This window comes from Papio anubis, chromosome 17 (genome assembly GCF_008728515.1).
Source record: "Papio anubis isolate 15944 chromosome 17, Panubis1.0, whole genome shotgun sequence".
Lineage (NCBI taxonomy): Eukaryota > Metazoa > Chordata > Mammalia > Primates > Cercopithecidae > Papio > Papio anubis.
This window is the reverse complement of record NC_044992.1, coordinates 33,602,026-33,615,665: the sequence shown is the minus strand read 5'-3', so window position 1 is coordinate 33,615,665 and position 13,640 is coordinate 33,602,026. Positions and strand designations below refer to the sequence as shown.

At 39.3% G+C, this 13,640-nt stretch overlaps 1 protein-coding gene across 1 annotated transcript in view; it reads right to left on the bottom strand.

Annotated features, from left to right (window-relative positions):
* LOC116271047 (E3 ubiquitin-protein ligase TRIM37-like) overlaps window positions 1-10,669 on the bottom strand; it is a 51,034-nt gene extending 40,365 nt beyond the window's left edge. The window contains exons 1-2 of the mRNA XM_031657513.1: window positions 10,475-10,669; window positions 6,555-6,863 (exon numbers count right to left, since the gene is read on the bottom strand). Of these exons, the coding sequence (XP_031513373.1) occupies window positions 6,555-6,819 (265 nt within the window). The 5' untranslated portion in view covers window positions 6,820-6,863; window positions 10,475-10,669. The remainder of the gene's footprint in view (window positions 1-6,554; window positions 6,864-10,474) is intronic.
* Window positions 10,670-13,640: the final 2,971 nt, after the last annotated feature.

Here is a 13,640-nt window from a genome sequence, read left to right as displayed (position 1 = left end):
CTAGTTTTATGAATGCTATTTATCAGACATAAAGTTTAATACAGCATAGGAGCAAACTACATACAGTTAAAATAATTTTATAGCATAGAAAAGAACAAAAACATCTGAATTTCATCTGTAAAACAAGCACAGAATTCGAACTAAAGTGGATTAAGGATAATGTAATGAAATAGATCAATTTCACTTATGACTATGTAGTCAAGGATCCTAAGTAAAATATTAGCAAACTGAATATAGCAGTGTTTTGATTTTTTTTTAAATTATAGGCCCAAACTAAATAGGATACATTCCAGTATTTCAAGAACGGTCAACATTAGAAAAATAATATATTTTATGATAATAAAGTAATGGAACAAAATAGTAAATCATTTTGACAAATGTCAAAACATTTGATATAATTCTATACAGCTTTAGTTTAAAAAGAAAAGAAATTCTCGTGGTAAGAAAAGAGGCAGTTTGGTGTTAGGGTGAAGGGTATAGGCTCTGAGGTTCAAGTTTTTGGCTATGCCAATTACCAATGTGAAACTAGCAACATTATTCAATGCCTGCTGCCTTGGTTTCCTCGTCTGTAAACTGGGAATGAAACTGACTTACCTTACCTCTTAGACTTCTTGTTAAGATTAAGTGAGTCAATGCATGTGATTTAGAATAGTTAGAATAATATCTGGCACACAGTTAACAGTAAATGTTAGCCATTATTGGTACTGTTGTTACTAGAAATAGAAGGATGTATCTTTTTAACTTCTTTTTTTTTTGGGGGGGACGGAGTCTCGCTCTGTCGCCTAGGCTGGAGTGCAGTGGCCGGATCTCAGCTCACTGCAAGCTCCGCCTCCCGGGTTTACACCATTCTCCTGCCTCAGCCTCCCCAGTAGCTGGGACTACAGGCGCCCGCCACCTCGCCTGGCTAGTTTTTTGTATTTTTTAGTAGAGACAGGGTTTCACTGTGTTAGCCAGGATGGTCTCTGACCTCGTGATCCGCCCATCTCGGCCTCCCAAAGTGCTGGGATTACAGGCTTGAGCCACCGCGCCCGGCCTTTTTTTGAGGCAGTCTCACTCGTCACCCAGGCTGGAGTGTAGTGGCACAATCTTGGCTCACTGCAACCTCCACCTCCTGGGTTCAAGTGATTCTCATGCCTTGGCCTCCTGAGTAGCTGGGATTACAGGCATGTGCCATAATGCCCAGCTAATTTTTTTGTATTTTTAGTAGAGAAGGGGTTTCTCCATGTTGGCCAGGCTGGTCTCCAACTCCTGGCCTCAAGTGATCTGCCCGACTCGGCCTCCCAAAGTGCTGGGATTACATGCATAAGCTATTGCACACAGTTTTTTAAACTTGATAGAAACAGGCCTGTAATCCCAGCACTTTGGGAGGCCGAGGCCGGTAGATCATAAGGTGAGAAGATCAAGAGCATCCTGGCTAACATGGCGAAACCCAGTCTCTACTAAAAAATACAAAAAAATTAGCCAGGCGTGGTGACGGGTACCTGTAGTCCCAGCTACTCGGGAGGCTGAGGCAGGAGAACGGCATGAACCCAGGAGGCAGAGCTTGCAGTGAGCCGAGATGGCCACTGCACCCCAGCCTGGGTGACGGAGCAAGACTCTGTCTCAAAAAAAAAAAAAAAAAAGAGAAACAAAAACAAAAAACTACCTATTGAAACATATAGCAAACCTCAAATTTAATGAGAAAAAAAACTAAAGGAATTCCTAGATAAAGTTGAAAAATTATAAAAATCCTACCACTGTTACTAGGAACTGTTGAGGTAGCTGCCTAGACAATGCAATACAAAAAGTAAGCAGAAAAGGAATGAACAAATTATGATTATCTGCTGATGATATAAATATTCAGAAAATCAAGATAACTGATTGAAAAACTGTTAATAAAACAAATTCACCAGGCCAGGTGCGGTGGCTCATGCTTGTAATTCCAGCACTTTGGGAGGCTCGATGGATGGGAGGATCACCTGAGGTCAGGAGTTCAAGACCAGTTTGACCAATATGATGAAACCCTGTCTCTACTAAAAATACAAAAATTAGCCAGGCGTGGTGGCATGCGCCTGTAATTCCAGCTACTCGAGAGGCTGACAAAGTAGAATCACTTGAACCCAAGAGGCAGAGGTTGCAGTGAGCCGAGATCATGCCATTGCACTCTAGCCTGGGCAACAAGAGTGAAACTCCATCCCCCACCGCACAAAATTGTTACATTGGTTGAATACAGAATAAACATAAAAATCAGTATTTTTGTCTTTTATGTCAGTAACAATTAGAAAATACTATGAGAGAAAAAGAGATTCCACTCACAATAGCTACCTGAAATATAGTATGTTGAGAAATGAATTCAACAAGACATATATAGAACTTACATGAAAAAAACTGAAAATTCTAAAAAAGGATATGAATATAATAGATGACCTGAATAAATGGAGAAGCACCACATTCCTAGACATGAATGCTTTGATGCTGAAAAGGTATCAATTGCCCAAATTAATCTCTCTCTCTTTAAGAGAGAAAGACTCTTGCCCAGATTGGAGTGTAGTGGCACGATCATGGCTCACTGCACCTGAAATTCCTGACCTCAAGCAATCCTCCCACCTCAGCCTCCCAAGTAGCTGGGATTACAGGTATATACTACCATGACTGGCTTATCAAAAAAATTTACTTTTGTAGAGATTAAGGTCTTGCCATGTGATCTTGAACTCCTGGGCTCAAGAAGCCATCCTCTCCCAACAGCATTCCATCATGCTGGGATGAACAGGCATGAGCCACAGTGCCTAGCATCCCCAAACTAGTTTTTAAATGTAAAGCAATTCCAGTCAAAATACTTTGGAGGAGGATTAAATGTGCAAGAACTACCAATAACATTTTGAAAAACAAAAACAGAATAAACATATCCTATCATAGTATTACAAACTATAAAACTACAGTAGTTAAAAAAAAGTGTTAGTCTGGTAGAGGACATGACAAATAGTGGGTTAAACAATACCAAATTGCTGTTTCTGTATGTCCAAAACTTGAGTACTGGCAATTTCATTTGTTTCAGCCTCTATGAGTTCAAAAACAGAACCATGTTTGGGAATCTGCTCTATAATAAAGGATGGATTTCATATTGCAGCATATTTCAAAAAACATGTTTCATTCATTTGGGGAAAACATCATTCCACTTACCTCACACAGCATCATATAAAATTAACTTCACATGAATTAATGACCTATATGTAAAAAAGTTAGAAAACAAAAAGTACCAGAAGAAATTAAGGGTTATTTTTATTAACTTGGGAGTTAAAAAGCCTTCCAAATAAAAACAGTAAGACCCCCAATGCCATGAATATTCTTAATACAGATGTCTAAGATAAAATTTTAAACCTCTGTGATTAGCAGGAAAAAAAGGTGGCAATGGGGAAGAGACAGCTGTCCCTTGGAATACGTGGGGGTTGGTTCCAGGACCCCTGCACCAAAATCCTCAACTGAAGTCTCACCATAAGATCTGCAGAATCTGCCTATATGAAAGTTGGCCTTCCTATATGCATGTTTGGCATCACCTGAATATTGTAGTTTCAATCTTCCTCTGGTTGAAAAAAATTCGAATATTAAGTGGACCTGTACAGTACAACAAGCCTGTGCTGTTCAAGGGTCGACTGTATCTGCAAAATATGTAACAAAGGCTTTTTGAGAAAGTTCACTCGAAAAGCTGTACTTTTGGTTTTAATATACCATTTGTTTAATATACCATTTCCTTGAATAGCAGGTGAGGCCAAATATCTTTTCATATTTTTATTGTACATTTGTATTTTTTATGTTAATGGCCTATTCATAACCTTTATTCATTCTACTAAATTGTCTTCCTTATATTAAGAGAATTCTATAAATTTTGCAATTATCTCCTCGCCAACCCATCTTTACTGGATTATTCACATCAGTATCAAACATTAATACAGCCAACTTTTTTTTTTTTTTTTTTGAGACAGAGTCTCGCTTTGTCGCCCAGACTGGAGTGCAGTGGCCGGATCTCAGCTCACTGCAAGCTCCGCCTCCCGGGTTTACGCCATTCTCCTGCCTCAGCCTCCCAAGTAGCTGGGACTACAGGCGCCCACCACCTCGCCTGGCTAGTTTTTTGTATTTTTTAGTAGAGACGGGGTTTCACCGTGTTAGCCAGGATGGTCTTGATCTCCTGACCTCGTGATCCGCCCGTCTCGGCCTCCCAAAGTGCTGGGATTACAGGCTTGAGCCACCGCGCCCGGCCTAATACAGCCAATTTTAATAAACAACACACACAAAGAGAACCTAGAAACAGACCCTCATCTATATGGTCAAATGATTTAGACAATGGTGCTGAAACCATTCAATGAGGAAAGAAAAGTCTTTTCAACAAATAGTGCTGGGAAAACTGGATATCCATGGGCAAGTCAGACCCTTCCCTGACACCATAAACAAAACTTAATTCCTAATGGATGAAAGACTAAAAGTAAGACTAAAAGCAAGAACTAAAACTTTTGGAAGAAAACAGGAGAAAGCTTCATGACAATGGATTCGGCAATGTTTTCTTGGTTATGACACCAAAAGCACAGGGAACAAAAGGAAAAACACATAAAATGTGCTTCTTCAAATTAAAAACTTTAAATGTCAAATGACACAATCCACAGAGGGAAAAGGCAACCCCCACACTGGGAGAAAACATTTGCAAATCATATAATTGATAAAAGATTAATATTTAAAATATATACAGAACTCCTAAAAGTCAACTACAAATAAACAACCCAACCCAATTTTAAAATGGGTTTAATTCACAGATGAAAAAAATTGAAGAGGACACAAAAAAGGACACCCCTGCCAACAAGAAACTATTGACCCCACACCTCCTCCAGCTTCTACCTACTTCATTGTGAAACTTCTTTTAAAGAAGTTGTACATTTGCGCTCTGGTCCCTGACCTCATTCACTCTTCTGCTATACTACTCCATGGGAATGGTTCTTAAAAGGGCCACTTGGCCTCTTGCCTTGACACTTCTCAATGATATTTAACACAGGGGTAACCACTCTACTTCTTGAGATGCATTATTTTTGATTTTTGACATATTATCCCTTCTAGTTTTTCTCCTACCCTAATGATTGCTCTTTCAACTTCCCTTGCTGGCCTCTCCTATTTATCAGCCCTTTAAATGTTTAAGTGCCACAGAGTCAAAATTTTGCTTCTCCATTGAAACTCCCTCCAAACTTGACCTATTCAGTCCTCTGGATTTAAATAATAGAAAATACTACTGACTCCCAACTGTTTATATCCAGCATTGACCTCTCTCTGAGTTTCAAACTTGTGTACCATTCGTGTGTCTATGACATTTTACTACGATATCTAGCAGGTGTCTCAAATTTAACATGTTTAAAAAAGAATACCCACTTTCTGCCCTTACCTCCTCCCAAGCCCCACAACCTGCTTCTTATCTTATTTGCTTCTCAATAAATGATACCACTGGCTACTAAGTTGCTTAGGCCAAAACTTAATCATAATTCTTAGTTTCTTACTTTTCCTAAAACTCTATTTAGGCTTTTTCAACTATTGTTCTGAGAAAGAACTCAGCCCTGCTGATCTAAGACTGGATTAACTCCCCTCCTATGCATCTAGAAGAGAATAGCACATCCTTAAGAGAACTAAGAAAGATGGAAACCTCAGTCAGAAAGGCTGCTGGCCTGTGAGTAAGTCCTCTATCCACTATTATAACTCCAGAAAATGCCATCATATTTCACACAAGATAATGTAATAGGCTGTTCCTGGTCTCACAACTCCTGTCCTCAACCCTTTTCAGACCCTTCTCCACACAACAAGCAAAGTCATTTTATAAAGTGTACATCAGATTATAAACATCCCCTATTTTTATTCTCCAGAGGCTTCCTCCTTACATCATAAAACTTGAACTCCTTTTTGAGGTTTTACAAGACTCTGCCTGATCTAAATTCTGCTACCTCTCTCTGACTTCATCTCCTGCTAGTCTCCTCTCTCTGCTTTCGTTGCTATACTGGTTTTCCTTCAATCCTTCAAATACGCAAAATAAATACTGTGTCAGTGACTCTGCATTTTCCGTTCTGTTTACTCAGAACACTGCTTGCCTTAGATCTCTAAATAGCTGCCACCTTCCTAACCTTCAGGTCTCAGGTCAAGGGCTGCCTCCTCACAGAGACTTTCTCTGACTACCCCAATAGAACATGTCTCATATGCTCCTCCCATCCCACTCCTCGGTTGTTTCCTTCACAGCACCTTTTACCCACTGAAATGATCTTGATTTGTTTACACATTTTAATGTCTGATTCTCATTACTAGAATACAAGATCTATGATGTTAAGAGTTTTGTCGTGTTCATTGCCAAATACAGAGTAAGCAATCAAGAAATGTTAGCTCTACTATATAGTAAAAATATACGGAATCAATTTTGGATGAGGAAAAAAGTCACATGTATTTGTAGTCTTAATTCACTGGAATAGAGGTATTTAAATATTATTCTTTTGAAAAAAACAGTCATCTAGTTTCCCAAATAACATGTGGAGAAATGACACTAGGAACATATTACTTACAGTTTCGTATGTAACAACTGGCAACTGATGACTTTGCCAGGAGTTCCATTCCCAAATCCTGTAATCTGCCAGAGTTTTCAGTTCCACATGCAGCCAGAGCTGCCTGGTCAGCAGAAAAAAGGCTTGTCTGCATGTCTCCAGAAGCGGCAATGCTGCTTTTTATTTCTGAAAGTGTATTCTTTACATCAGTTTTCATACATCGAACTTCGGCCATTTGAGTTTTGAGTCTTTTTAACATCTTTAAATCAGAGGGCACTCGCCACATTGCCTGCTGCTTCCTTTGGTCTTTATCTTTTCGAGAATATGATGCTTCAGAGAAATTGACAAGTCATGTTAACAAACGTTAATATTCATGAAATCATTTGTATACGAATATATGCAAATTTGATGTGTAAAATAAGCTAGGGTGCTTTACTTGATATCAACAATAAAACATGCACTAAATTCCGTTAATGAAAATAAAGATAAAGAATCCTAACTTATTCACACCTTCAGTTAGAATCTGAGTCACATCATACTCAAATTTGAATTACACATTTAATTCTAAAAGTTTAAAAGCTGCCCTACTGCCTTGTGCTTTCTTCTTTAAACTTCTCCACTTTTCTAAAACTTTCTGCAGAGCTTTTATTATGTTTATAATTGAAAAAAACGACAAAGAAGATCTAGAAGCCAAATACTTTGTCAAATCTGCCATATATAACATTATATTAAAAATATGTATTGCTGGCCAGGCACAGTGGCTTACGCCTGTAATCCCAGCACTTTAGGAGGCTGAGGTGAGAGAATTGCTTGAGGCCAGAAGTTCAACGTCAGCCTGGGGAGCATAGTGACACCCTATCTGTACAAAAAAATTTTTTTGTTAGCTAGGCTTGGTAATACCCTGACTGAACTTCCATTTCTGATAATTTTCTCAGAATTGTCAGTTTTCTGAAATACAGTCTGAATCTAACCACTTCTAAAATAAAACAATGGCTCTCCATGCCTACTATGAATAAATTCCTCTGGCTAGCATGCAAGTCCTTTCATAGAATGGACTCAACACGACTTTCTAGTTCTACTTACCACTATATGTACCTTAAAATCTGGTTCAACTAGATTACCTGATACCTTTTAATACTCCTTTACATGGTTAAGAACATGAATTTGAAGTTAATCTGACAAATGTTCACTAAATATGTGTTGAAATAAATACACAGAAAAAAATAAACATCAAAACCTAAGCAGGCCAGGTGCAGTGGCTCACACCTGTAATCCCAGCACACTCCGGGAGGCCGAGGCAGGTGGATCACTTGAGCTCAGGAGTTTTGAGACAAGCCTGGCCAACATCGTGAAACCTGTCTCTACAAAAAATTAGCTGGGATTACAGGGATTCACGCCTATAATCCCAGCTACTCAGGTGGCTGAGGTATGAGAATCACCTGAACCCATGAAACGGAGGTTGCAGTGAGCTGAAATCCCGCCATTGCACTCCAGCCTGGGCAACTCTGTCTCAAAAACAACAACAACAAAAACAAACAAACAAACAAAAAAGGACCCAAGCAAGCCTTTTCAATAAAAAGAAAGTCATTATCTTTCTGCACACTAGCTTACCAACATCCCTTCGCTGAAAGGTATTTTCATTTGGCTTCCATGAGTGTTTCTCTTGGTTTTTCTCCTTTCTAAAAGCTCTTTATCTGGCCCATCTTCCTCACACTCACTAAAAACAGATGTTCATCAGGATTATGTTCCTGGCTCTCTTCTTTTAAAATATTCTCAAAATTCTTTTGCAATCTCACACCCTTGGTTTTAATTATCCAGTATCACCTCCAGAAGAATAACTGTCTGTATTCCAGTTTTTTGTTTGTTTGTTTGTTTTTTGAGATAGAGTTTCACTCTTGTTGCCCAAGCTGGAATGCAATGGTGCAATCTCGGCTTACTGCAACCTCCGACTCCCAGGTTCAAGCCATTTTCCTGCCTCAGCCTCCTAAGTAGCTGGGATTACAGGCACCTGCCACAATGGTGGGCTAATTTTTTGTATTTTTAGTAGAGACAGGGTTTCACCATGTTGGCCAGGCTGGTCTCGAACTCCTGACCTCAGGTGATCCACCAGCCTCAGCCTCCCAAAGTGCTGAGACTACAGGCGTGAGCCACTGCACCCAGCTCCAGTTCTTAATTTTTAGCTGTCTACTGGTCCTCTCTAATTTGAAGTCACACTGTTATGCCCAACTCAAGATGTTTAAATCAAAAACTTGCTTTTTCTTTCTACTATTTTCCCCACCCTCATTATCATCAGCATTTTATCTATGTTTGAAATGCAGATAATCTCATTTGTATTATTTTTACACAGAAAACTAGTTGTTTTTTTTTTTGGAGACGGAGCCTATATCTGTTGCCCAGGCTGGAGTGCAGTGGTGCGATCTCGACTCACTGCAACCTCCGCCTCCCGGGTTCACTCCATTCTCCTGCTGAGTAGCTGGGACTACAGGTGCCTGCCACAACGCCCAGCCAATTTTCTGTGTCCTTGGTAGAGATGGGGTTTCACCGGGTTAGCCAGGATGGTCTTGATCTCCTGATCTCGTGATCCACCCGCCTCGGCCCCCCAAAGTGCTGGGATTACAGGTGTGAGCCACTGCGCCCGGCCAAAAATTAGTTTTAAACAGAAATCTTACTGTTTAGTTTGCATTTTTCCCAATGAGACTGAATATTTTCAAAAACACGATTTTACCTGTCTATAAAATATACCTTTATATGGTTATGCTGTAATTTATTCAGCTATAACTGTATTGTTGAATATTTTTAAACATCTGATTGTTTTCTCTTTGGAATATACTCCTCAAACTTAAATTCCAGGTTTAAAGGATATAGATATTTTAAAACTACTGCAAAATTGTCCTTCAAAAAGGTTAAATCAACTTACATATCCACCTATGGAATCAGAACCTGTCTGTTTCACTGGGCCTTTGCAAACACTACTTGTCATTTAAGTAAAACTTTATATAAAGCATACTTGGCGCACACGTAAAAGGCAACTATTTCATAACCTGAAGACAGTCTTTTAAACTGAGGATCCAGACTTTCAGGAAGTATATCTGGCTCCTAGGAATGAAGAAGCCTAAATAATCTGGACTCCATGTCTCTACACCAGTAGAGGAGCTCTATTTCTCTGTTACTTACACAGAGGTTCTGCCTTGGACTTTGATTGAAAAATGAGTTCTCTTGCCTTAAAACTGCATCAAAATCAGAGTTCTAAATCATTGATTTGATGTATATAATACTATTGTTTAAGAAGGTAGAAAAATATTTGTCATATATTTTTGAATATACTGAATACACTTTAGAAAGCATTCCAACAAAAATGGTTTTTAAAATGTAGTTTTTAAAGGCAAATCCTTAGTTGTCCAAAATGACTCTACCCCTGAGTTTTAAAAAGCCCATGTTTGACTATACAAATCTCCATTTTATTATAGTAACACAAATGTAATTTCCATTTAACAAATAACCTTTGCACAGAAAGCATTGCTGCCAACTGGTGTACATTTTTAGGCTATTGAACATCGAAGAATGAGTAAGTCACCTTTTTCTATGTTCAATTTAGATACAGTTCCACTTGGAAGTAAGGGAATTCATGAAGCCTGACCAAAAAAAGTCCATTCACAAAGAAGATAACTGTATTTCATATGGATCATACTATCAGGCAAAATCTGAGTAGCAAAATCATAAAAAACCTTCTTGTGGGCATTTTTACTTTGTTTTTGCACAAATCACCTTTGAACGTAATTTAAAAATTAATTTAGTTTATATAAATATCATTTTTAGGGTATACAATGAAAAACACAGAAATATACCATGTTCCACACATAGCTGAAATACTTAAATGAAAATCCAAGAGTTCTTTTAGACAGCCACAGAAAAAAAGGAAATTATCACTGGTATTATTTTACCTGTGGGCTGCAGAAGTGAAGCAGGTGGGCGAGGTTGTAAGCCCCACAAATTTTCTATACTGCTCCGGTCCTTAAGGTCCAACAAATGTATTAAAATTAATGGATCAATGTCTAGTAAACTACTGGTAGCAGCAGAGCATAAATGTGTTCTTCTTGATATTCTACTACTGGAACCCACATAGCCATGGTTACTACCTGCAAAAGAGGTGTAGAAAATGTATGATATACGTATCTGCACAAATTTAGCTATATTTAAATGAAAAAATGAACTGGTTAACATTATATGAATACTTGTCTATGGACCTATCTCTTAGGAGTTCAGGTTCATGATAAGAAGCAGAAAGAAGGAACCAGATGGCCAGAGAGTTGTACACTAGCACAGTGATTGAGTGGTGGCCTCACTAGTACTTAGAACTCAGAAGCAAGCATCAACCCCATCCTGAGCCCTAGAAAAAAAAAGATGACAATGTGTACAATGTGCACAATCAGAGGGATGAGGGGTGAGGGTGAGGAGGAGATTATATCCCGTGACCACCTGGTTTTAGACGAAAGACGACAAATTCCCATAGTATAACAGATTACAGAGTATTAGACACCAAAATAGGAATCTCATCCAAGTCTCTGGACAGCAAAATGTACAGGTCATGACGGTTTGGTAGACTTTTTCTACTTTGATTAAATAATGGGGTACAATTTGAAGTTTTCGGACTGTCATGTTAATGACTGATGCATATTACAGATATCTGTAAGCAGATATTATGCCTATACCCCTATACTGGACTATGCTCTTTAAGCCAAGAAAAGCATCTGACTTTTCTCTAGCACCTAGTTATAATGCATAGCAAATACCAGGTATGGAAATGTTGCTTAAAACTGACCTTCTTCAATAAAGCTGTTTAAATATATTCTAAAGAGAACATTTTTTAAAAATGCTACATGCAGGAAAGTAGATAATATAAAATATTAAAAAGTCAGGTTCTGACTACTCATGAGTATTTCAGAGAGATCCAGAAGGATATAACTTAGGAGGAAAGCTCCATTATTCAGAAGCTTCAAGCCAATTAATAATTTATGCTTTTCACATCCTCATGTTCTCACTGTCTCCCACTTCTATCTCCTCTTCTAAGGATTATTATCTCACTGATAGTTTTTCTTCCCAGCCTCCGTAAACACTGCAATTCCTATTAAATAACAGAAAACGATTTCCCCTTCACATTGAACAAAAACAAAAACAAAACACTTATTTTTTTTTGAGATACAGTCTCACTGTTGCCCAGGTTGGAGTGCAGTGGCCCGATCTCCGCTCACAGCAACCTCCGCCTCCCGGGTTCAAGCGATTCTCCTGCCTCAGACTCCCGTGGCGGAGACTACAGACATGCGCCACCACACCCGGCTAATTTTTGTATTTTCAGTAGAGACGGGGTTTCATGGATGGTCTGGATCTCCTGACCTAGTGATCCACCCGCCTCAGCCTCCCAAAGTGCTGGGATTACAGGCGTGAGTCACCGCACCCAGCTGAAAACTGTTTTTACCTCTTTTCTTTTACTAAGGAATTCCCAAATTGGGTTGTATGTCAGTCACCTGAAGGAGTTTTTAAAATTACATCCTAGATCTACTGAATAAGAATACTAGGGGTAAGAGGCTGGGTGCAATGGCTCACGCCTGTTATCCCAGCACTTTGGGAGGCCGAGGTGTGTGGATCACCTGAGGTCAGGAGTTCGAGACCAGCCTTGCCAACATGGAGAAACCCCATCTCCACTAAAAGTACAAAAAAATAGCCAGGTGTGGTGGCAGGCACCTGTAATCCCAGCTACTCAGGAGGCTGAGGCAGGAGAATTGCTTGAACCTGAGAGGCAGAGGTTACAGTGAGCCAAGATCACACCACTGCACTCTAATGTGAGTGACAGAGTGAGGCTCCATCTCAAAAAAAAAAAAAGGATACGGGGGTGAGATCCAGGACTTATTCCCAAAAAGCTACTCAGACTATTCTTACGTATAGTAAGCCCAGTAGCCCAGTGAATGGAGTTTACCGCCCTAATATCTGGTTCTCCTTTAAAAATGGAAGTTGCTCATTCTTCCATGTTAAATGCACTTACAGTAGAGAAAGCAGTGTCTCCTGTTTCTCACTGCTTTTTCAGGCCATTATTCTCACGACTGAACAATAACTTTTTTTTTCCCCCTGTGGGTATGACCTTTGGCTACTCTCCTTTCAAATGTTCCCACCTTTCTTTTCTTTTTTTTTTTTTTTTTTTTTGAGACAGAGTCTCGCCTCCCAGATTCAAGTGATTCTCCTGTCTCAGCCTCCCTCGTAGCTGGGATTACAGGCATGCGGCACCACGCCTGGCTAATTTTGTATTTTTAGTAGAGACGGGGGTTTCTCCATGTTGGTCAGGCTGGTCTTAGAACTCCCGACCTCAGGTGATCAGCCCGCCTTGGCCTCCCAAAGTGCTGGGATTACAGGCAGGAGCCAGTGTGCCCGGCCTATGTTCCCACCTTTCTACCCACTATCAAATTTCCCCACAGGCATCAAAGACTGGGTTGGCATCGATTTCAGTTTCTCTCTTTCCAAGCTATTCTGTGTGTCTCATATATAAATGTACAGCCCAATGAATACTCATAAAGTGATCACACCCAGATGAAGAAATAGATCATCAGTACCCCAGAACCCCCTCCTATGCCTCCTAAAATTGCTCACTACTCCTACTCTACAAAAGTAATCTTCATTCTAACTTAAATTACAGATTGGTTTTGCCTGTTTGTATTTATGTAAAAGTAACCGAGTATGCTCTTATGCTCTTCTTCTTTGGTCAACATTATTCATGAGATTCATCTATATGGCTGTATATAGGAGTAGCTTATTCATTTTCTTTAAAAAAAATTTTTTTTTTAATATCCTTTTTAAATATTTTTCTTTTTCTTTCTTTTTTTTTTTTTGAGACAGAGTCTTGCTTTGTCACCCAGGCTGGAATACAGTAGTGCAATCTTGGCTCACCACAACTTCCACCTCCCAGGTTCAAATGATTCTTATGCCTCAGCCTCCCGAGTAGCTGGGATTACAGGCATGCGTCATTTCACCCAGCTAATTTTTTCTATTTTTAGTAGAAATCAGGTTTTGCCATATTGGCCAGGCTGGTCTTGAACTCCTGGCCTCAAGTGACCCACATGA